This window comes from Athene noctua, chromosome 7, assembly GCF_965140245.1.
Source record: "Athene noctua chromosome 7, bAthNoc1.hap1.1, whole genome shotgun sequence".
Lineage (NCBI taxonomy): Eukaryota > Metazoa > Chordata > Aves > Strigiformes > Strigidae > Athene > Athene noctua.
In genome coordinates this window covers 29,609,444-29,633,281 of record NC_134043.1, presented here as the reverse complement: position 1 = coordinate 29,633,281, position 23,838 = coordinate 29,609,444, and the positions used below count along the sequence as shown (strand labels likewise).

General features: G+C 44.6%; 1 protein-coding gene across 1 annotated transcript in view; it reads left to right on the top strand.

Moving 5' to 3' along the window:
* COL6A3 (collagen type VI alpha 3 chain) overlaps positions 1-23,838 on the top strand; it is a 63,305-nt gene that overhangs the window by 19,646 nt on the left and 19,821 nt on the right. Inside the window, exons 6-27 of the mRNA XM_074910508.1 lie at positions 2,739-3,338; positions 4,654-5,220; positions 7,928-8,548; positions 9,404-10,003; positions 10,578-11,180; positions 11,592-12,191; positions 13,918-14,264; positions 14,754-14,832; positions 15,184-15,329; positions 16,691-16,783; positions 17,216-17,269; positions 18,655-18,726; positions 19,678-19,704; positions 19,816-19,860; positions 19,966-20,019; positions 20,202-20,264; positions 20,648-20,713; positions 21,402-21,455; positions 21,780-21,815; positions 22,325-22,387; positions 22,705-22,767; positions 23,469-23,531. Of these exons, the coding sequence (XP_074766609.1) occupies positions 2,739-3,338; positions 4,654-5,220; positions 7,928-8,548; positions 9,404-10,003; positions 10,578-11,180; positions 11,592-12,191; positions 13,918-14,264; positions 14,754-14,832; positions 15,184-15,329; positions 16,691-16,783; positions 17,216-17,269; positions 18,655-18,726; positions 19,678-19,704; positions 19,816-19,860; positions 19,966-20,019; positions 20,202-20,264; positions 20,648-20,713; positions 21,402-21,455; positions 21,780-21,815; positions 22,325-22,387; positions 22,705-22,767; positions 23,469-23,531 (4,916 nt within the window). The remainder of the gene's footprint in view (positions 1-2,738; positions 3,339-4,653; positions 5,221-7,927; positions 8,549-9,403; positions 10,004-10,577; positions 11,181-11,591; positions 12,192-13,917; positions 14,265-14,753; positions 14,833-15,183; positions 15,330-16,690; positions 16,784-17,215; positions 17,270-18,654; positions 18,727-19,677; positions 19,705-19,815; positions 19,861-19,965; positions 20,020-20,201; positions 20,265-20,647; positions 20,714-21,401; positions 21,456-21,779; positions 21,816-22,324; positions 22,388-22,704; positions 22,768-23,468; positions 23,532-23,838) is intronic.

Genomic DNA, 23,838 nt, shown 5'->3' with positions numbered 1-23,838 from the left:
GAGGAAAAAAGCCTGAGGCACATTTTCCAGCATAGCTAAGTGTTGTTTCTTTGATTTGTAAAATGTGCATGAACAGATTGGTGAATTTGGTAGTGTGCTTGTTGTTACAGCTTTGTCTTTCCTTCCTTGAGATTTTTGCCCCATTCCATATTTGTCACCAACATTTAAAGGCCTGGACGTGGAAGATACGCTTTGCTAGTTAGGTGCTGAAATCGTTGAGTGGAGGCTTTTTCTTTTACCTTTGTGTAACCTATGAACAGGACACACTGTGAATGTTATAATCTCTTCTGCAGCTTGAAAATAATCTGTAGTGAATATTTACTCAAGAAAGGTTAAATTTCTTCTGAGTGTAAAGAAAATAAGCAAGTTTGTTCATGGAGATGTTCAGAGAAAGCTACCCTGACACTTGGACTGAAGCTCACTCCTTAAGAACATATTTACAGTTTTCTTATAATTGACTCAGCTCAAGCCCTAAGATGTGTATGAGACTATTGCAGTGTTGATTTTAACTTAACCCGTTTAAAAAATGATCCAGAGCCCTGTGAGGCCAGTGGATTCTTTTTACTTGGTCTTGCCACTGACATCAGTAGGTTTTGGAAGTAATCCGTCACTAGAGTCATGTCTTTTGAGGCAGTTTCCCCTTATTTCAAGAGGTGTTCTAGCTGCATAGAGATTTTATAACAAATTTCTCATGATTTCTTCCTGATAGAGATGCTTGAGGTTGAATTAATGTTGAGCTAGATCAAATTTGAACCTTGCACTTCTGTCTCATGGTATATAAACATTAGAAAACCACGACTCCTTCCAGCTCCCAGTAAGGTCAATACTGAGGTTTCCATTGGCTTAAGTGGGTGTCGAACCGTGTCCTTATTTTTTCTAGTTTCTCCAAGTAATTTAAAATTATAAACCATGGTGCAAAAAGAAACTGAGTTTTTGGAAAGGGTCCTTAAAGAATGAAACCCTGTAACTGATTTACATGAAAAGCGGATGTTTTAAAATCAGTTTGCCAATACTTGTCCTTAATTAAGATGAATATCACGAGACTTACAATTTAATAAGCTTTTTTTCAGAATGTGCTTCCTGCTAATACAGTTTTGCATGGCTATACACCAAACCTGACATTTTTATTTTTCAATGTGAATTAAAAATGTTCCTATACTTATTGTTCTTTAAAGCTCATTCACGCAGCTTCTCTTTTTTCCCAGTCCTTTTGCTCTACTGTACTCACAGTTATTCACACAATAAACAAGTAATCATATCCTACTCTATAAGTGACCGTTATAAGTAACATAACTGATTTTGACACTGGGCAGTCTCTTACATTTCAACTAGATATTGTCTCACCCGGAGCCTTGAATGGCACTTTTCTGGGAAAAAGTTAAAATACAGAAATCCAAGACAAACTGTAAAATCTGAAAGCAATGCCTGTACTCCAAAGAGCCCTTTCTCCCTTTTGGTTCTCAGTATCTCAATATTTATGTATTTTATATAGAGAACAGGAAGTTTACAGGGACAAGGCAAGCTAGAGAGATGGATGAATATAGCCGTATGCCCATAGGTAAATGCTTTAAGCAGAAAGAGATATATATTCTCGAATAACTTATTTGGAGGAAGGCATCCAGTAGGGATGCATTGGATGAGCCCACTCATTGGTTCTCTGAGATCTTATTTAAAGTTTTGGCACTTTAGTCTGTCATCTGGACATGACGTGTTTAGAGGCAAAAAGAACAGGGGGATGATCCTGAGGTGTCTTCAGGGTGACATTGCAGATCTGTGTCTTGGGGCTTAGATGCCAGGAGACAGCCCAGGAAGGATTTAATCTTATAAAAGGAGCTGAGAACTGGCTGGTTATTGCTAAAAGTGAGAAATTTCTCCCCCTTCACCACACCACAAAATGGTCTATAACTGCAGACATTAAAATGCAGTTTTCTGCATCAAATGCAGACATCCAAGAGGCAGGTGTCTCAGGCAGCCATTGCAGCCTTGTCTGCACCAGCTTTTCTAAGCCTATTAGTAAAAGCTATTTTTAATACCTGCTCAAAATACCAACCAAATTGGTAACTTGTCAGAAGTTTTTTCCCATGCAAGTGGAACCTAACTCTGTGCCGTGGGCTGGCCGGTGCTGGCTGCACAGCACAACCATGGAAGTCACTGCAGGGCAGGACATGGTTCTCTACATCTAGGGATGCATGGGAACATCCCTGTGGAAAGGGGTATTGCTTAATAAGGGGGTGATAGCACAAGGTGTCAAAGCACCTGTGCCAGAAAAGTGAAAAAAGGTGCCAGAAAGCAGAAATGTTCCCTAAAGCTTTGTTGGAAAACCCCAAGTAAATGCTTAGTGACTTGCAGGTAAGCAAGGTGTCTGTAGGTATAATTCAGAATTCCTCCACCAAAATCAATGTAGGTGCCTTTTGCCACCTAAGGATCTGGCTCAGAGCATGCAACTCTGGCATTAGCAGCTGTTAAAAACATTTACCGTGACAGAAACTGAATCCTGTTGATAAGCCTGACATTTAAAAGACTTTTTAATACAAGTCAGAAACCTCCCCTGCCCAATTTAGTAATTTCCAGTAAGGTCCTTGTTACTTCTGTGCTGATCACACTTTCTTCTTTTTCTCCTCACTTCCTCCTAACAAGGTTTACATGCGTGTACAGCATATGCTGTATGCACACATGAAAAAAAAAATCTATTTTTGTTTTCTGTGATGTCTCATGTTATTTTCTGTGCTCTACTGCAGTTCAAGTAACCAAAAGGGATATCATCTTTCTTTTGGATGGATCACTCAACGTTGGAAATGCCAACTTCCCCTTTGTGCGTGACTTTGTTGCCACTCTAGTTAACTACCTTGATGTCGACAGTGACAAAATCCGAGTTGGCTTAGTGCAATTTAGTGACACTCCTAAAACTGAGTTCTTTCTATACTCGTACCAAACCAAATCAGACATAATTCAACGTATGGGGCAGCTGAGGCCCAAGGGGGGGTCAGTGCTGAACACTGGCTCTGCACTGAACTTTGTGCTTTCAAATCACTTCACGGAAGCTGGTGGGAGCAGAATAAATGAACAAGTGCCACAGGTCCTAGTCCTGGTGACAGCAGGGAGGTCTGCCGATCCCTTCTTGCAAGTTTCCAATGAATTAGCTCGGGCCGGAGTGCTGACTTTTGCTGTTGGAGTTAGGAGTGCGGATAAGGCAGAACTTGAACAGATTGCCTTTAATCCAAGAATGGTATATTTTATGGATGATTTCAGTGCTCTGGCAGCTTTACCCCAGGAGTTAAATAAGCCTATAACAACATATGTTAGTGGAGGTGTGGAAGAGGTTCCACTCGCCCCAACAGGTAATATCTACCTTCCTTCATGTTGACTACATTAAGTTAATCTTGTTTCTCTTGACTGTTTGTTCCCAATGTACACCCTCACATCTGTCCAAGGCCCTGAATCAGCAAAGTGTTAGAGCTGTGCTTAACCATCAATATATGGCTTGACACTAGAAACTCTTAAAAACTCTTAGTTTTGTTCAAGTCATTGCATGCGCACTTTAAAGACAGCATAATTTTAAGTCTTTGGCAGGTCAGGACTAAAGGAGGATCTGAGTGAGTCTGTGCCCACCAGTCACTCAGGTGTTCCCTTTCTGTTGCCATGATGAAGTCACAACCTGTAAAGGTATCATCTGCACTAGCTTAATCAGTGGGAGCATGCGCCCTTGGCCACCAGGAGTGGTGTGGAATGGTTAAAGTCATGCAAAGAGCACAGGGGAGCTAAGCTCTAGCCAGGTACACACGGCCAAATCCTTCCCCAGAGTCACATCAGGCTGTCACAGAGGCAAAGGTTGAATTTCACTCCACATCTTCAAAGTTATCCTCCAACATTAAAGCCAAAAGTTGTTGGCAAGTTTAACCCCTTTTAAACAGGTATTGCTTAAATAATAATTTCCTTATTGTGGCTATATGCATATGAAGAAATAAGAACAACCTGAACAACCAGGATTGTTTAGTATGGAAAGGAGACAAGATTAATATGAAAGGTGTTAAGGCATACAGATATGAGATGCTTGGTTTTGCCTTGGATATTCAGTGAGATTTAAAGGGCATCAAATGGAAACAGGTAAAATACTTTTTTTCTTCCCAAAGTCATAACTCACCCATGGATTTAGATATTCTGTGTGATGCAATGGGGAGGAGTACTTTAAGAGAATACACAAAATGCTTTGCGTGTGTGTATGTATGTATGTATGAACTACTGTCTGTTATCTACCGAGCCTTTAAACAGAAAAAAACCAACCCTCCACTGCTGTTGTACTTCATACCTCTATTATCTGCATATTGCTAGACCATAAACATCACTGGCCTAATCTGAAGCAGCCAATTTATGGTATGAATGATATGATGCTATTCAATATATGATATGAATATCCGGTGCTTGAATTTATTGAGTCTTAGAATAGAGGTATCCTTGCTTCCCCTTTTTGCTTAGACAAATAAGTCAACGGTACTGTTTAGTTCTGCAGCCTTTGAATACTGTAGTAAATGAAAATCACTTGCTTTGCATGTTGAAACCCAGCTAATTAGCGTAAGTTTCTTGGATGATGTTTAAGAAGAAAAATGTCTTCATATCTTTTTTTCTCCCCTCTTTTCATTTGTGAATTTATTCTAGAAAGCAAGAAAGATATTTTATTCCTGATTGATGGCTCAGCCAACCTTTTGGGTAGCTTTCCTGCCGTCCGGGACTTTGTACACAAAGTAATTTCTGACCTGAACGTGGGTCCCGATGCCACGCGAGTAGCTGTAGCTCAATTCAGTGACACCATCCAAGTTGAATTTGACTTTGCTGAACTCCCATCTAAGCAAGACATGCTTCTCAAAGTGAAAAGGATGAAGATAAAAACTGGGAAGCAACTGAACATTGGAGCTGCGTTAGATGAAGTTATAAGAAGGCTGTTTGTGGCAGAAGCTGGAAGCAGGATTGAAGAAGGGGTTCCTCAGTTTTTGGTCCTTCTGGCTGCTGGGAGATCAACTGATGATGTGGAACAACCGTCAGATGCTCTGAAACAAGCTGGAGTGGTGACCTTTGCTATCAAAGCCAAAAATGCTGACCCCGTAGAGCTGGAAAGGATCGTTTATGCCCCGCAATTCATTCTGAATGTCGACTCCCTCCCTCGGATTTCAGAGCTTCAGCCAAACATAGTCAACCTGTTGAAAACTATCCAGCTTCAGCCGGCAGGTACAGGGACCCACAGGGTTTCCAGGAGGCTGAAAGACACCACTTACATGCCCCCCTCAATTTGGTAACTGGGGCAATTGAGTCTGGTGATGTTTGAAACGATTGTGTAGAAACTGCTATTTACTTCAATTTTCCTCTGGTCAGACCCTGATCCAGCAAACTCTTAAGGTCCAAAATGATTTTTAAAGATGAGTAAAGAAAAAGCCTTTTGTTCAGCTGCAAGAGCTGCAGTAGGTGCTGTTACCAGTGTGTAAAACACGGTACAGAACTGAAATAAGAGAGCATCATTGCCTCAGAGATCTTGCATAAATTGATGTGCAATGCTGGGCAAGGGCTAGAAGAAGCAAATAAAGGCTTGTCTCAATTTGTCTTTCCATCCTCCCTTTTCTGGAGGAGTGGTAGGGAGTAAGGAGCACTGCATCGCTCTGGATTCACTCTTGCTCCATTATTTCTTAAGGGATATGACGGCAGTTTCTACATTTTGTACCTACACACCAATAAATTATATGCTTTTGACTCAGTTACTGTTACAAGCACAGTAAATGAGTACGGATTATTTGAAGAATTTAAAAAAAAAAAAGTTTAAAAACAGTCACATGACCACAATTATAAATTCACTCTGCGGTACTGGAAATTATGCATGTCCAGCTGTGTGTTATCCCAAGGCAGTCCTAATTTGAGAACTAACTTGTCTCCCAACAGCTGGTGGGGACAAGGAAAAGTGTAATAACATCCATATCTCTCTGTAAAAGTCCTGGACAGATGGACTTAGAATCATAGAAACATAAAAAAGAAATAGGGCTGAAAGGGATCTCAGGGTGCCATCTGCTACATACCTTTGTTCCCAACAGGATCTTCTTATCCAGAGCCAGCTGGCACCGTTCTGAATCTGTTCTGAATCTGTTCTGAAAACCCTCCAGTGAAGGAGATTTTGCAGCTTCCATAATCAACCTGTTAAATTCTATAAATCTATATCAGTAGATACTTCTCCTTAAATGTCAGACCTCTGCCTTCCTAGTCATAGTTTAAGCCTCTTACATCTCCAGCTCAAGAAGGATACAGATGTCAGCCCACTCCCATGTTTTGTGTGACAGCCTTTCATTTACTTTAAGCTTGCCATGTACGTCTTGTCTTGGTTCTCATGTCACCAGCTGTGTACCCAGCTCATTCGATCTTTCCTCACAGGTCTTGTAGGTTTTCTACCTTTTCACCCTTGTCTCTCCAATGTCAGTGTGCTCCAAATGACTGGAGTGTCCGTCTAATCATCTCTTACCTCATCCTTTCCATGCAGAGTTCTGTACCTTCCTGTATTTGTGCAGCTTCTGCCTCAACACAGACTCTAGTGCAACTAGTGCTCTTGAATTGCATCCTCCCTTTTCAAAGTACTTCTGTCTTGTCAAGATAATTTTGAATCCATTTGACCACCAAGTGCTGTGAATAATTGTGCTAATTGCTCAGAAATAGCTGCATCCACCTACTTTTCCTAGTATTCTTGACTAAAAGAGGACTATCTCATAAGAGTACCCATAGTTTTTTCTTTTTTATCTGCTACCCAAAGACTTTTGATAGGACTCTCTTTTCCTGCTCCTGAACTTTGGAGGAAGTGTATGAAAATGGGATACATCAGGCACTGACTTCTTCCTCTTCCTACTTGTATTTCTCAGTTCAAGCTATATTAATATTCCAGTCTTATGCATTAACCCACCAAGTTTCCAACATTACTCTCAAATAATAAACTCGGCCTGAAGTCTGCTTTAAGACTTCAGCTGCTCTTGTTAACCCTTTATACATCCAACATTCATAAGCAGATATTTAAGATTTTCTTCAGATGGACAGTATATGCTCCTGCTTGTCCTACTTGACCCTGCTATAAGCAAGCTAATGGCACTTTTGGCATCCATCAGTTGTTGTGTTTGGGAAGCAGTGATGTTTTCTGCTTCACTGAGCCAAAGCTTTGCAATTCTGTTAGTCAATAGCAGAATGCATCAACAGTTCTTTGATATTTGACATTTCATGGTCTTGTTTTTTAAAAAAGAAGAATGTTTAGTCACAATCAGCATTTTTTTTTTTTGTGCTTGAAATTAGTAAAAAAAAAAAAATAAATCAGTGTCTAACATTTTAGAAAAGCATTTCAGCATTTTCAGTTGGATGGGCTTTCCAGCAAATTCTTATTTTGTCTGAGCATTTGCAGGATTATTTATTTCTAAGTTCAGTGATGCCTCAGAAAAGCTTTTCTCTCTCTCTCTTCACTGACTCCCTGTGAGCACCCTTTCTGCAGTGTGTCATTTTGTTCAGAAACTCAGTTTTCTCTGGGAGCAAAAGATCCCTGATGCCCCAGACTCCGGTTGCATATTGCAAAGCCATGTGCCAGTTTCCCTGACCCCTTGGGAGCTGGCAGCTTCTCCAGGCCTCAGGTAGGAGATGGCACCCAACGTCCCTTGGCACCCTATTTCCTATGGGTCTATGATTCTATGACTCGGTGGGTAAGGCATGGCATGTGCTGCCCTGTGGTTTCCACCGACTTCCACCCATCTGACTCTTCACCAGGGATTGCATCCGATGGCAAAGGCATCAAACCACCATCCTGACACCTCGCTTTCCCCTCCCTGAGCTTTTGCACTCCCTTGATTCACTGTATGTGGAGAATAATAATCAATACAAAAGAGAATCTGACTTATTCTCCCCTTCCCTTACTTGTCTCAAACAGTAGTTGAGAGAGGTGAGAAGAAGGATGTGGTGTTTCTAATCGATGGCTCGGATGGTGTCAGAAGAGGTTTCCCTCTACTGAAGACCTTTGTCCAAAGAGTTGTCGAAAGCCTGGATATTGGTCGTGACAAGGTCCGTGTTGCCGTCGCACAGTACAGCAACGTCATACAACCTGAGTTCTTACTCGACACCCACGAAGACAAAGCAGAACTTATCAATGCCATCCAGGAGCTGAAGGTTATGGGAGGATCTCCTCTGAACACTGGAGCAGCCCTCGACTATCTCATCAAGAACGTGTTCACTGTGTCAAGCGGCAGCAGGATAGCAGAGGGCGTCCCACAGTTCCTGATTCTGCTGACTGCTGACCGGTCCCAGGATGATGTGAGGAGGCCCTCAGTGGTCCTGAAGACTAGTGGCACGGTGCCCTTTGGCATTGGGATTGGAAATGCTGACCTTACAGAGCTGCAGACAATTTCCTTCCTCCCAGATTTTGCTATCTCTGTGCCTGACTTCAGCCAGCTGGATACTGTGCAGCAGGTCGTCTCAAACAGAGTCATCCGGCTGACCAAGAAAGAGATAGAGTCACTTGCCCCCGATCTGGTTTTTACACCACCCAGCCCAGGTGAGAAGATGTTTGTGTCTGCACCGAGAGCCGGCAGCAAAATATGATGTTTAGTAACATCATGGTTGCAACACAAACTGAGAAAAGCAAACATGGTCACACTAAGACTCCAAGTCCATCTTGGTCTCATTGTTGATGTACTTAGGGTTGGTAGGAGCTGTGTAATTAAGCTGAGCCACTTTAGGTCCTGTCCCTTGAGGTGGTCCATGTTGTATCCTCATGGAAGACCCAAAGTGAATGCTATGACCTTTATCTTGTTTTAAGTTGATGGATTTTAAGTCTGTGTTATTCTTCCTGGAATGGAAATAACGTCATTTAGGTGCTACAGGGACACCTTCACACTACTATAAATCAAGGTCAGCTTTCTGCTAAATGTAAGACCTGCTGACGTGTCTTACATTTGCCATGCTCGTTCACTGGGGAAGGGAAACTGGAAGTGGGCATCAGGAAAAGGGTCAGATCTTCTATTTCTCATCATCTCTCAGAATGAAATGTGAAACAACCCCAGGCTCCCTGGCAACGTGCCCTGAGTAAGGAGCATCACCAGTCTATGTTTCCTTGGGTGGAGACACCACAAGAAATTACTGTTGCAGGTTTCCCCTGCTCCCTCTTACTTCCTTTGTTCTGGAAGTTGCTGTTCTTGTACTGCTTGGGCATGTGCCTAGCAGACTGGTCCCATCTCTGGGTTGAACCCATAGCTGCCTGCTGGGGCTCCCAGGAGATATTATAGGCAATGAAATAAAGAGTATCTTCCCCATGGCCAAAGTCAGGGGCCAGCGATGTAGATGATGAACTTAGCTGCTCTCCATAAGCAACACCTGATGTGTCTTCTGACTGCTGTTGTCTTTCCTGCAGCGGGTGTGAAGAGGGACGTTGTGTTCATGGTTGATGGCTCCCGCTATGCAGCTCAGGAGTTCTACCTCATCCGTGATCTTATTGAGAGAATAGTGAACAACCTGGACGTGGGCTTTGACACCACCAGGATTTCAGTGGTCCAATTCAGCGAGCATCCCCACGTGGAGTTCCTGCTTAATGCTCATTCCAGCAAGGATGAGGTGCAGAGTGCTGTGAGACGGCTGCGGCCCCAGGGTGGCCAGCAGGTGAATGTGGGGGAGGCCCTCGAGTTTGTGGCAAAGACCATCTTCACCCGGCCCTCTGGGAGCCGCATAGAGGAGGACGTCCCTCAGTTCTTGATAATCCTCTCCTCCCGCAAGTCCGACGATGACTTAGAGTACCCATCACTCCAGGTCAAACAAGTGGGAGTGGCACCTATGGTGGTAGCAAAGAACGTGGATCCTGAGGAGATGGTACAGATTTCCCTTAGTCCTGATTATGTATTTCAAGTCTCCAGCTTCCAAGAACTGCCCAGCCTCGAGCAGAAGCTGCTGACTCCTATTGAAACCCTTACTGGGGACCAAATCAGACAGCTGCTGGGAGATGTGCAACCCCCCATAGGTAAGGCTCTGTCAACACCGGCTGCCTCTAGGTTGCTATTCAAGTAAATGTTGCCCAAATGTATAAATAACTTTTCATCCCTTCTCTATAAACCAAGGTTTTCCTTAGTTAAAAGCAAAGGTGTAGCACATGTACAGTTTTAGATGAAAACGTGTAGATCATGTGGAAATTCTACCCAAGTACCTAAATACATTACCTATTTTGATTTTCAAGTGAAATACCACAACGTGTACAATTGTCTATTCCCATTTAAAAGTTCTCTAGGAAAAAGACATAAATCTGGGGCAAAATAAATCTGGGAACACTGACAAATCCAGAAAAGAACGTTAATGAATGAAACAGATAAGGCTCTGAGTAATGCATGTTTCGAATATTAGGCAGACTGTTAACACACACATGCACACTTGCACACAAGCCCTTTTGGAGAGGCTCCCCAAAGCACCATGCCTAAAGTTGGCTAAAATATACTGTGCGTTTTACATCATACGAGAATAGACAACACAGAAATCCTCTAGCAAAGCTCAAGCAAAGACTTGGCACACAAATAGCTTCCTCTCTTCTTGCTTCCCTGCAGATGTTTCTGGTGATGAAAAGGACATAGTCTTCCTCATTGACAGCTCCGACGGCGTTAGGCCTGATGGGCTTGCTCACATTCGGGATTTCATCAGCAGAATTGTTCAGCAGCTGGAAGTTGGGCCAAACAAAGTGCGAATTGGTGTGGTGCAGTTCAGCAATAATGTCTTCCCTGAGTTCTACCTGAAGACCCACAAGTCCAAAAATGCTGTCCTTCAAGCCATCCGCCGCTTGAGGCTTAGAGGAGGGTCCCCTGTGAACGCTGGCAAAGCCCTAGACTATGTGGTAAAGAACTACTTCATCAAATCTGCAGGGAGCAGGATAGAAGATGGAGTGCCTCAGCACCTAGTCGTCATTCTCGGAGACCGGTCCCAGGATGATGTGAACAGACCTGCTAACGTGATCACTTCAACAGCCATTAAACCTCTGGGTGTCGGGGCCAGGAAGGTGGACAGGAACCAGCTGCAGGTCATTACCAATGATCCTGAGCGTGTCCTTGTGGTACGGGACTTCACCGGACTCCCAACTTTAGAAAAGAAGGTGCAGAGTATTCTTGAAGAGCTTCCGATAATCACAACAGAAACCCCTGGAATTTTAGTACCTGGTAAGACTGCTATTCACCCTGTAGACTTTTCTGGACAGAGTTCAGATAGAATTTGTATAATGTGAAAATGATTCCATAATAACACCTTTTGATTCCCAACCCTTTAGTCGCATTGATTTAAAGAACACTTGGAAGAAGATTTTGTTGTAGATAAGAAAGAATAGAATTAGATTTGAAACGAGATGAGGGTGTCTATCACAAAACCCATTAATGTTGTATGAATGTTGTAATAAGTGTTGCATAAAAACCCTTCTGCTTGTACAGATGTAAAATCATGCCAAAAACTGATGAAACTAAAAAGGTAGAAAAGAGAAATATAACAATACTTTGCAAAGCACTAAGCATCTTAAATATTATAGATGTCACAAACAATTATTAATAACTGTGTTTTCTTTGTAATATTTTCAGTAGGTAAAAAGCAGGCTGACATTGTGTTTTTGCTGGATGGCTCCATCAATCTGGGGAGAGATAACTTCCAAGAAGTTCTCCAGTTTGTCTACTCTGTGGTAGATGCCATTTATAGGGATGGAGACTCCATCCAGGTAGGACTGGCTCAGTACAACTCAGATGTCACTGATGAGTTTTTCCTCAAGGACTACTCCACCAAACCTCAGATTTTAGATGCCATCAACAAAGTCATCTACAAAGGCGGCCGAGTGGCAAACACTGGTGCGGCCATCAAGCATATCCAGGCAAAACACTTTGTGAAAGAGGCTGGCAGCCGAATTGATGAGAGGGTGCCCCAGATTGCCTTCATTGTCACGGGTGGAAAGTCCTTGGATGATGCGCCAAGTGCCTCCTTGGAAATCACACAGAAAGGCGTCAAGGTATTCGCGGTCGGCGTGAAAAACATTGACCTGAAGGAAGTCAGCAGATTGGCCAGTGAGAGCGCCATGAGTTTCAGAGCATCCACAGCCCAGGAGCTGTCTGAGTTGAACGAGCAGGTCCTGGTTACGCTGGAGGCTGCTATGGAGGAGAAATTGTGCCCAGGAACGACGGACGTTACAAGAGGTAAGCATGATCCTTTCACAGTCCTGAAAGGCTGGAACTAGACGATCTTTAAGAACCCTTCCAACGCAAACCCTTCTGATTCCATGATGTGCTCATGTCATTCTGGAGGGTGGCTTTTAACATCCAATGTGTTTTGATGGACTTGTCCAGTCTGCTCTTGTGCTTTGCCTGTAGCCCGAGGTGCCGCATGGGCTCAGACCTCCTCCATGATCATGGTGGTAGGCTGCACTTACCTTCAGTATGAGAGCTGCCTGTTTGTGTGCTTCAGCATATGAACAACTGGTGTAACTTCACCACAGAGGTGCCATTGTGGTGGAATAATTTCAGATATGACAGTCAGGTACTAAATCACTAGCCTCCTACCACTGCATTGGAGAGGCTCCTTTATTTAACTGCCTTTGGACTAAGTCTCACTACCTTCCTCTCCAGATGTGTAGACATGATATTGGCATGTTGGCAGAGCAACTTGTTTAGTGCCAAAATGAAAAATGATGGTCCTTGTTTTGCCCACCATGCTTATAACAAGCCGATGGGACTTCTTGGCCATTCAGTCCCTGCCATGCATTGTGTGCTGGAAGTCAGAATTTCTCTTGCCCGATCATCCAGGGTGCCCGCTTAATCTTGTGACAGGTATATGGGGAAAATTCTAGGGCACAAGTGGTTGTAGTTTAAGGTAGAGTTGCCTTAAGAAGGAATCCCATGATTTAGCTGTTTCAAAAGGCAAGCAAGAGGAATTGGGGTGAGTAAGCAAGCTGGTATTGCTGTCAGATCAGACTCCCAGCAGCTGGTTTAACTTACTACAGTAAGGCAAGTCCTACTCCCAGCACAACTGACTGTGGCTCATCCCTCTGGCTTTTGAGCGGAGGCATCTCCCAAACCTCTGGAGAAGCTGACGGAGAGCCACAGCAGCCCTGAGCTGACCAAGAGCTCCAGCTGAGATGAAAAACTGAGCGCAGGGAAAAGCAAACCACTGCTGGTGGTAACCATGAGTGCTTCCTGAGTGCAGCACTAATATGATTAATATCAAAGAAAATTCAAACACCTCCCTGTCTGAAAGCCTATGTAGGAGCAGAAGACATTAAATCCAGATGAAAGGCATCCTGCAGTTTGATTTTCCCATGTTCCAGACCAAGGGGCAGCTCGATGGCTGCAGAGTGGCTCCAAGCCCATGCTAAATATTCCTGCAGAAAGGCAGACCGTGCATCACCTCGTTAACTCATGCTGAGCAACTTCAATGCCTCTTTCTGCCCTAATTCCCAGCTATCCTATGTAAATCCTAGCTACATCTTCCAGGGACTCGAGATCAGTCACCTGGTTGTTCACCTCCCTCTACATCTCTGTGACTGGAGGATGGTTGCTTCAAGTGCAGGCAGAAGGTGCATGCACACTGTGCAAATACTGACAGGTTTTCAGGCAGTGGACAGAAAGCAGCAGTCTTGGCTGCCTGATGAAAATGTAAATTTCTGTTGGACTTGGGTTAGTCAGCTTCTCCCAATGCTAAGCAACAATTGCACAGGAAAAGAATTTAAAATTAATAAAATGCAGACTATCCCAGGTTATCATTGCTATGATGAAAGGAAATAGAAGGCATTTGTGTATCAAATGGTGGCACTTCTTGATGCAGAGTGTCTTCCGTAAGGACTAACAGAATGATTAGGGAAGTAGTTACTTGAAAAGCAATTGTATTGCTCAACGGTGACACTCTCTTTTTGCATTTCTCTTTCAGATTGTGACTTAGATGTGATACTTGGCTTTGATGTCACAGATGTGGGGCCAGGCCAAAATATATTCAATTCCCAGAGAGCTCTGGAGTCCAGAGTCGAGTCTGTGCTGAACAGAATAACACAGATGCAAAAGATCAGCTGCACTGGCAACCAAGCGCCCAATGTCAGGGTAGCCATCATGGCCCAGGCTCGGGGGGGACCTGTGGAGGGACTGGACTTCTCCGAGTACCAGCCTGAGCTCTTTGAGAGGTTTCAGGGCATGCGTAGCCGTGGGCCCTATTTCCTCACGGCGGATACACTGAGGTCCTACATGAACAAATTCAGATCCTCGCCCTCCAGCAGCACCAAGGTAAGTCAAAACCAAGGTCACTGGGATGGTGTTGGCGAGGAAAGCTAACTTCTGATGCATTTTAGTTAGTCAAGCAACTGTAAATTCATAATAAATTTTAAAGAGTTATTCATTAAATAAATAAATTTATTCATAATAAATCTGGTCACTTAAACCCTACCTGTTTCCTGCACTCCCTACGTTGTCAAGGTTCTGTCCTGACAATTGCTGAGCATCACTGCAGCCAGTACCCATGAGCACTGCTTGACTGCAAACTATTGCTTTCCAGATATTTCCCTGTTTGTGCTTTAGCAACAAACACCCTCATGATACAGTGTATGGAAACCTGGCACAGAAATGCAAAGCTTCATGGCCTGGAAAGGGCGTAGCAATTCCCCCATCTCCTCTCAGACAAAGCATCCCTTGGAAGAAGGCCCTTCAGGCTGCGCATGGATTGTGTTTCATACATGAAATGTTCTGGGTCCTGACATAAATTTGTTTCTCTCCCAGGTCATAATCCATTTTACTGATGGTGCAGATGACTCCATAGATCAGCTGGAGGCTGCTTCATTTGCTTTGCATACAGAAGGTAACTTGTTTACTCTTCAAGGCAGTGGTTATAGTCCATATTAACAGCTGGCCCATTTTACCACCATTTCTCATGAATCCACCAGCTTTTGATAGTAATGAATAAGGATTTCATGATTTCCACATGTGCTTGCTGTTCTTCATTGCCTTCCTGTGACATTTAGCTGCCTGTTGGTAACTAAGCATGTGGGTAGCTTACACTGAATGTGCTTGAAGATGCTTGTTCTTGATTGAGTAAGCTCCATTTGCAATTGAAGAGGTGGATAAAGACCCAGTTCTTACAGGGGAGGCTGTGCAGGCTCTGCAGAGCACCTCGCCCCATCACACAGCCCTTCTGTTTCCCCCCTCTCAGGTGTCAATGCTCTCATCTTTGTGGGGCTGGACCGAGTGAGCAATTTTGACAGAGTGATGCAGCTGGAGTTTGGTCGTGGATTTACCTATAACAGACCACTCAGAGTTAATCTGCTGGATTTGGATTTCGAGCTGGCAGAGCAGCTTGTAAGTAACTTGGCACAGGCAGCGCTGCCTTATAATGCTGGAGGAAAGCCGACGGCTGGATCTCCTGCGGGGCTGAACCGTGGATGAATTACACCCTCTTGGATATGGTCCTCTCCTCTCCCTACCTCACGCCACCTCTCTTTACAGATGCCACAGCAAATAAGAGCAGATCATGGTGCTGCCTGGTCTTGTACCATTCCTGGAGAAGATCTACTCCAGCTGAGGCTACAGCACATGGGATTAGGTCAAATGGGATGGGACAAAATGCCATCAAAAGCTTGCATGCCAAAAAACCTGTCCTCTGCCTATATTTATACTGTTGGGTTTTTTTAACTTTACAGATAATGCACTGTCATGCCTTGTCAGTGCTAAATCTCTTGCAGAAACACTGCTTTCTAGGTTTCTTTCCCCAAGCTGATACACCATCTGTATTTAAGACATGTTTTTAACAGACGGAGTTATTCTTTCTTCTTCATAGATTTACTTCTCTCCCATATATATAGTTCCTCTCAAGTTTGCTGAGTTAATTTGCCTTGGTATGTCCAGTTGCTCCCAAATTCACATCTGCTACCAGCATTGTTAAGATCCTTTTCCAGTAGATTTAGTAGGATTGAGGTTAACCACTGATCCCTGTGGTAACCTTGCTGGGCCCTTCTCTGAAAATCAAAGTGCAGCCACTTGGGAGTGAACCTTGGTTTTGGGGATAAGAGCTAGTCTTCAGCCCATACCTAAGTAATTCAGTTGCCTAGGAAAATCCTTTCAAAATGTAAATGTGCAAAACTGGCAGGAAGTGTTTGCAGCCAGCAATGTACTTGGCAAAGAAAATTCTTTCTTTTTTTTTTTTTTTTTTCTATTGGATGATGCAAAACCAAGCTGTGATTTCTCTGAATCTATATATTTTTTTTTTTTTTTTTCCTCTTTTGCTGTGTGCTCACAAATTGTTCTCAGCCTGTGAGTTGCTGGTGAGCTACTCACTGCAGCATCTTTCTCATGGTCTATTCCACAGCCTGGATTTGTTTCTCTGGAGATGAGATTGCTCCCTTCAGTAACAGCGACTGTTCTACTATATGCTCTCTATGAATTCTGCCCCACACAGTTCTCATTTAAACCCTTGCCTCTGGTGTCCAAAAGATAATGTTGGTTGCTGCTTCCCAAACATCAACCTCACCAGTCTGCTAACACACACCTCCTCCTGCTGTCGTGGGTGTTTGCAGGCAGAGAGACCCCAAAATGCTGCCAGACCATCGTTATGCCTGGCACAGGAGCAATTGTACAGACTTGAGGGCTTGCAGGAGTTACGGCACTGGGGCTCTGCGAGGTTTCTAACACCTTCCCATTGTGTCATGTGCGTTTTGCTGCAGGACAACATCGCAGAGAGAACATGCTGCAAGGTCCCATGCAAGTGCTCAGGGCAGAGAGGGGACAGAGGTGTGCCAGGTCCCATAGGGCCAAAGGTAGGTCACTTCATGTGGGGATGGAGGGTCCCTGTGCAAGGTCAGTGTCCACGTTGGTGGTGATGGGTGGGTGACATGCAGGCTGCGTAGTTGTAGTGGGCGATGCTAATGGGGGAGGTGATCTCCACTTACCTCCCATTTCAAAACTGGCCCTGGGCCATGCACGCCTGTTGAGACCTGCTCTTCTTCCCTTTCCTCACAGCCTGTGTGTTGCAAAAGAACCAAGAGGGCAGGGATGAGCATCTGGAAGAAGGGAGTGAAGTGTCTTGTGACACAATTTAGGGATGTCAAAGGGAAAGAGTTTCTCTCATTAACTTTTACGCAGTTGACCAAGCAGTTGCTTTGGGCAAAACAGGGAAATCTTGAGTATCGATTTAGAGGTAGATCACAGAACTACGACAGAAATACAAAATCCTCTCTGTTGTCTTCTAGGGCACCACGGGTGATCTTGGCTATGGAGGCTATCCTGGTGATGAAGGAGGACCGGTGAGTGATTGCCCCTGCTCTGCACAGTATTGCTCAAATAATAAATTCCTTACCATAGTGAAGCTTTTGGATGCTTTTTCACTAAATATTTTCTGCTGGCGATGTGGGCATGGATTAGACAAGACAGCAAGCAGAACTTTGTGTTTCCCCCACCTGATGGTCTGAGTTGCTGGTCCCAGCTGCTCCTGGAAGAAGGTCAGTAAGGAGGTTCTTGAGACCTGGAGAAGGCATGACAGGGGGAATAACTCCTGATGTGTTATTTGATTTGACCCAGCTCTGTGCTATTCCTCCAAGGCAAGTGGGAATGTTTGCAGCTGGTCCCAAACACTTGTGAGCAGGGCAGGGTGATTACAAACACAGTAAAATCCTCAACTTCATTAAATCACACAGAATCACAGAACTATCCAGGTTGGAAAAGACTCTTGGGATCATCAAGTCCAACCCTCAGCCCTACTCTACAAAGTTCTCCCCTACACCATATCCCCCAACATCTCATCTAAACAACCCTTAAACACATCCAGGGATGGTGACTCTACCGCCTTCCTGGGCAGCCTATTCCACTGCCTGACCACTCTTTCTGTGAAAATTTTTTTCGTAATGTCCAATCTGAACCTCCCTCAGTTTAAACCCATTCCCTCTTGTTCTGTCACTAATTACTGTGAGAAGAGACCAGCACCAACCTCTTTACAATGCCCTTTCAGGTAGATATAGAGAGTAATGAGGTTGCAGCCTCGGGGATGATGCTGCAGCCTATGTCAACGTTATCCATACCAAATGGAGCTGAAAGGTTTGAGTTAGTCTGAGAATGGGACCAAGAGGGGGTGTTTCTATGCATCACAGTGGCAGGCAACATGAGTCCCGTGACTTCTTACTAACACTGTTTCATCCAAACACTTACTTCATGAATCCCATGTCACCCCTGGAACGAACAACTCCCCATGCATCACGCCCAGGAGGTGAAACTGAGGCCAAGGGGTTGTTGGTGCTCATTGCTTTTCCATAGCACAGGCAGGGGCCAAATACTGCTGTCAGATACTGTGTGCGATGAAATCTTTTGGGGCTTTAAGATCAGGCTGGGATTAGACATCTAGGCAGAGCTCCGAGAGTTTCATCTTGTCATTTTATTTTTGAAGAAGTTTTATAAAGCTCTTTCATAGCTGAGACTTTGGGAAGGATGTTTGTGATGAAGACTTGCAGTTGGTCTCTATGTGAGGAAGGTTGTGAGCAGCGATGGTGGGGTGGCTGGGCACTGAGCTTTCAAAAGCTTATTCTCCCTTTCGTCCTGTGCTTCCAAGCCATCTCCTGCACTTACTGATGCAAGTTAGCTGAAGAAATGTGCTCAGCAGGCAAACCCTGACCATTGTATTTTCCTCTCCATACAACAGGGTGAGCGTGGACCACCTGGTGTGAACGGGACACAGGGTTTCCAGGGATGCCCTGGGCACAGAGGAACCAAGGTACGTGTGGAGGGAGCCTGAACAGAGCAGACCCAGAGTCCAGCTGGTGGGAGTCCACCGAGGGCAACTCCTGCTGCTTTAGGATGTCACGCAACAGTTGCCAAGTCCTCTCAAGTGATGGTGTCCACCTGGCCAAGCACCAGGGCTTTCAGCAGATGTCATGGCTTTAGTGTTGCTATGAAGAGCAAAAGGGCAGCCCAGCAACCCAGCCTCAATCTGCAGACAAGGCTGATTTATTTTCTGCAGGCTGGCTCTAGGGGAAAGATGTGGGGAAGAGATGGATTTGTTCTTAACACCAAGTGGTGTGTGCATGCCTTGGCCTAGGACTGGGACAGTGTGTGGATGAAAATCTGCTGTTGGGGAGGAGGGAGAAATGAGAGCCATGGCTGCTGCTTTAAAGAGGAACCCTGAGCAAACGGTTCAGGACAGCAGCTGCGCCACAAGCCAGAAAAGGTGGTGAAACGTATAATATTTATGGGAAATATTCAGCAATATTAAGGGGATGTTTCCTACCATTTGTTTTGACCACGGGATCCTCTGGCAGGGAGCAGAGGAGTGCATGAACCAAGCCCATTAATTGCAGCTGAGATAATAAGTCTCTTTAAAAAGCTGTCCAGTCTTGGACAAAGGTACTGAGGCTGGATCTAATTTCATATAAAAATGGGTGCAGAGAGAAAAGAAAGTTAGTGGAGAAAGATTTGTGGCTAAGGAGTAAACTGGCTAAACTCCATGATGCCCATACATTATCTTATCATGAGTGCTGAGGAGGCAGCTGAATAAGATTATTGAAAGAGAAATAAGGGACAGTTGAAACCTGGTGCAGCAAGCCCCGGATGTCCTGCCCTGGTCCTGGCTCTAGGTCTGCCACCAAGCACAGGCCCCCTTCCCCACCGCTTCCTGCAACAATGAATTGGACAAAAGTGGAGTAACTCCCTTTTCTGATCTCTTTAGGGTTCTCGGGGATTCCCAGGAGAGAAGGTATGGAGCTATTTCCTCATGCCACAGCGGTGAGCATGAGCGTATGGACGCATCGGTATGCCCGTTCCCCTTTCCCTCAGTGAGCATTAGCCCCTTGCCTCTCTTCCACAGGGTGAACTTGGAGAAATGGGTCTGGATGGCATTGATGGAGAAGAGGTCAGTCGTTTTAATTGCTTTTCTCTGTATAATGAGATGCTTTGAGAAGAATCTAAGGAAACGCCTTGAAAGTGGCAGATAATCTCAAATATTTTTCTTTTTTAGGGAGACAAGGGTTTGCCTGGTTTCTCTGGAGAGAAGGGATACTCTGGCAGAAGGGTAGGCTTTTATCACGTTTACAATGGGGCTACATGATGGTGAAAGGGTAGATTTGAGCCAGGGGAGATTGGAAAGCCATCACAATCCCCTTGGGACTGAGGACCCGGGCAGAGGTGCGTGGCAGCAGAGATGCTTTTGGCAGGTAAGGGCTGCTCTCGGTAACTCTCCCTCTCTTTCCACAGGGTGATAAGGGAACTAAAGGCGAACGAGGAGAGCGAGGTGACCGTGGGCTCCGTGGAGACCCGGTAAATATGGCTAAGGCATCTTCTTGATTTTTCCACCCAGTTTCCACCAGTCCTGGGGCTCATCAGCAAGCATGTACTCAGGCTTTTTAAATACTGCTTGACAGTGGCAGGTCCAGTGGCAGAGCAAAGACTCAGACATGACATGTGGGTAACACATGCTTCTCGATACTAGCCTGTCAATCGCTGTTTCGTTATATTAAAATTCCCCTTCCTCCTTTTCTCAGTTGAAAATTTGCATCTGTCTGAAAACACCAATACTACTTCATCTACTTCAGTCAAAAAAGAAAAGAAATGTTGGTTCTGAGCTATAGCAAAGCAGTTTATGATGTCTGACTTTCATGTCCCACTTACACAGATGTTTCTCATTGCTGTGTTGCTTTCAGGGAGATTCAGGAGCTGATAATACTCAACGGGGATCCAGAGGCCAAAAGGGTGAAATTGGACCAATGGTAAAGTTTCTTTGTTGTCTTTTGTTGTTTTTTGGTTTTACAATAGGATGGGACAGAGAAATTAAGGGAAAAAGATACTGCCAAAAAGGTGCAAGTTTGTTAAACTCATCATGCCTTGTCAGATGGAATATTTTCCCACTAGAAAATGTTGTTGGTTTGCGACCAAAACTTCCTCTGAGAAGACGTCCGTTTAGAAGATGTTTTGTGTAAGAAGGGCTTTTTTTTATTATGATTATTATTATTTTACAATGCCTTTTGGGATATTGTCACTGAAACCAACTTTGTACTTGAAAATTAACTTCATATGTTCTTGCCGGTCATATAAAAAAGCAGAGAACTGCTTATATGACACCAAATCTGAATGTCCTGATTCACCTGAAAGCTTTGAAAAAAGCCCCCCACATGCTCCTTAGAAAATTTCAAAATCCATTTGTTTTCATACCAGCTCAGAATAAAAATATATCTTAAAATGTCAGAAGGCATTTCCCAAAGAATGGGGATGTTGGCTTGCACTAGCTCAGAAACTTGATGGAAAGTCTTGGTGAGTTGTTAAGAGGATTTCCACCCACAGGGGAATATCAAGTAACTTGTGTGAGAGCGTGAAAGGACCCATTCTTTGAGAACTGAACCTATTTTTCCAGTGCCTGCTCATCTCAAGGCTCTCACTGGAGTTCTGCTTTTCCCTTAGGGAGAACCGGGACCGGCGGGGCTGGGCGGCCAAGGCGGTGGAGTCGGGAGGAAGGTGAGTTGCCAGACCCACAGTCGATGTGGCCAAGCTTAGATTGACAATTACTTTTTCCCTCCTGCCTTCAGACGTATTCTGTTTCACAAGCATCAGGAGTTCAACTTAAAAAAAAAAAAGAAAAAGAAAAAAGAAAAAGAAACCCTCAAAAGGAAAATGCCTGGTGGTTTGCTGGCTTGTACAGACTAATCCTGGATTTATTCCCATGCAAGTAACTCAGTGCTCAGATCAGTTGAAGAAGCAGAGATACAGGAATCTAAAAGCAATAGAGAAACATTTGTTTGCATACTTGTGTAACGAGTCTCATTGTTTTTTCCTTTGCAGGGTATGACAGGACGAAGGGGACAGATAGGAATTAAGGTAAGTAGTAATGGGGATGACACCTGGGGCTCCTGTCATGCCACCCACCAGGCAGCCACAGCACCCATAGGGATGTGCCAAGAGAAGAGACATGCAGGCTTTGCTCCTTCCTCTCTGCCTTCTCTCTCCTCTAAATGTCCCTCCTCCTCCTCAGAGTCATCTCCCTGTACGCTCCTTGCTGGACTCAGTGCAAAACCAGCTGTCCATGCCTGGGGCTGCCAGTCTTCTGCAGTGTTCCCTGATCAGATGCTGAGTCTCTGTGTCCTGCTGGAGCAGCCTAATGGAGTGAAAGCATAAAGGAGATTGATGCCCATTGATTGCAAGGAGCCAAATTACCCTGCCAGTTCTGTGCTCATTCTCTGCTATAACCATATTCTAAAAAAAACCCAAACAACTGTTCTTCCCAGCTCTTTATGCACCTGTAAATGCCCTAAGATCTCCTTTCCCTCCCCATGGTGTTGACTGCATCCCCCCACGCTAACCTGTGTTGTCCTATTTTGTACTTCCAGGGTACCAAGGGCTCACTCGGTCAACCGGGGCCAGCTGGAGAACAAGGCATGAGAGGGCCACAGGTCAGTGAGCTTACAGAAAGTAAATGTCTTACCTCATGATGCTCTTATGCTATTTCATCACAGCCACTTCCTCAAAGAGTCTCAACAGTGAGGACTGTCAGGATTTAGGTATTTTTGGATGTGCCGTGGCCTGGCTGTCCTGCCCTGGGACATCAAGCCTGACATTGTATTCACACCACCCAAGGGGTAACATTTGAAAACCATCTCTTGGGTGCTGTAGCATTTGCTTTCCCTTGCAATCTTTGTGTTCCCTTGCAAGATTGTGATGTGTTTCTGCTCATGTGTATTGACACAGTGTCTCTTTTCTCCCCACACAGGGTCCAGCCGGCCAACTTGGCACACCAGGCATAAGAGGAGAGCAGGGCATTCCTGGACCCAGGGTAAACCCTTAGGCTGCTTCTCAACCATTGACCCAACTATGGTCAGCAAGAATATCTCAACACAGATGATGTGTCTTTCCATTCCACCCGCCCCCCTCCTCAGGGCTCCAACACTCATAATACAGTCTTACAGTATGATTCTCCTCACAGCTTATGCTAAAGATTTTTTGATCAAGAGTTACAGAAGAGAAAGAGTTAAAAGCAACAACAAAGGGGTCAGGACTTCAGTGTCTGGCCCATTATGGTTTGCGAGCTTAATTAAAGAGCATCCCTGAGTGACTGTCAGGCCATCCTCCATGATATATCAACTTCTGAATCCAGAGCATCCTCCTCATGTCTTTGCTGGGGGCCCCCCCTCATTTATTTCTCTCTCCTGCTGCATAGCCCAGCAAGACTTGTAGCCATAAAGCCAGACACATCTTGCATTTCCCTATTCTGAGCAGGACTTTGCCAGTCCTGCTTACACTTTTCCCAGGGGGATTCTATAGGGACAACGTAAGTTACTGTGACATTTGCATTGAACTGACCTGGTCCTTCAGCTCTTCCCAGCCATGAACTAGACTTCTGAATTTACTAAGGTGCTCTGAGAGGCACTAGCCCTAGTAGTTAATACATGATTTCTATGGTCATCCAATCCCCTAGTTTCTGGCACTCAGTTTTCTTGACATGTTGCCAACATGCCTCTCCTGTTTCTGTTCCAGGCTGGTGGTGGACAACCAGGAAACCCAGGAGAGCGAGGCAGGATTGGTCCCCTGGGACGAAAGGTACGTTTTCGTGAGCATTGAGCATCAGAAACTAAAATGGTAATAAAAAGCTTCTGGATAGGAGTGAGCTTAAAAAAATACTGTAGATTAACCTCTCGGAGCGAAATTAACTCATTTTCACTGGCTTGCACAGTGTGGAGTAGAGCAAGGTCTGTGCTCTGGTTGTTTCATTAGGCTCCTGTTTCACTGAACAGAGAGGCAAAAGTAACTGAGTAACTGAGATTCCCGTGTTATTTTCCAGTGCAGATTCTCAGCCGATGCCTACATGGGAAGGCGGTTGTGCTGGATCTCTCCAGACCCTCCATAT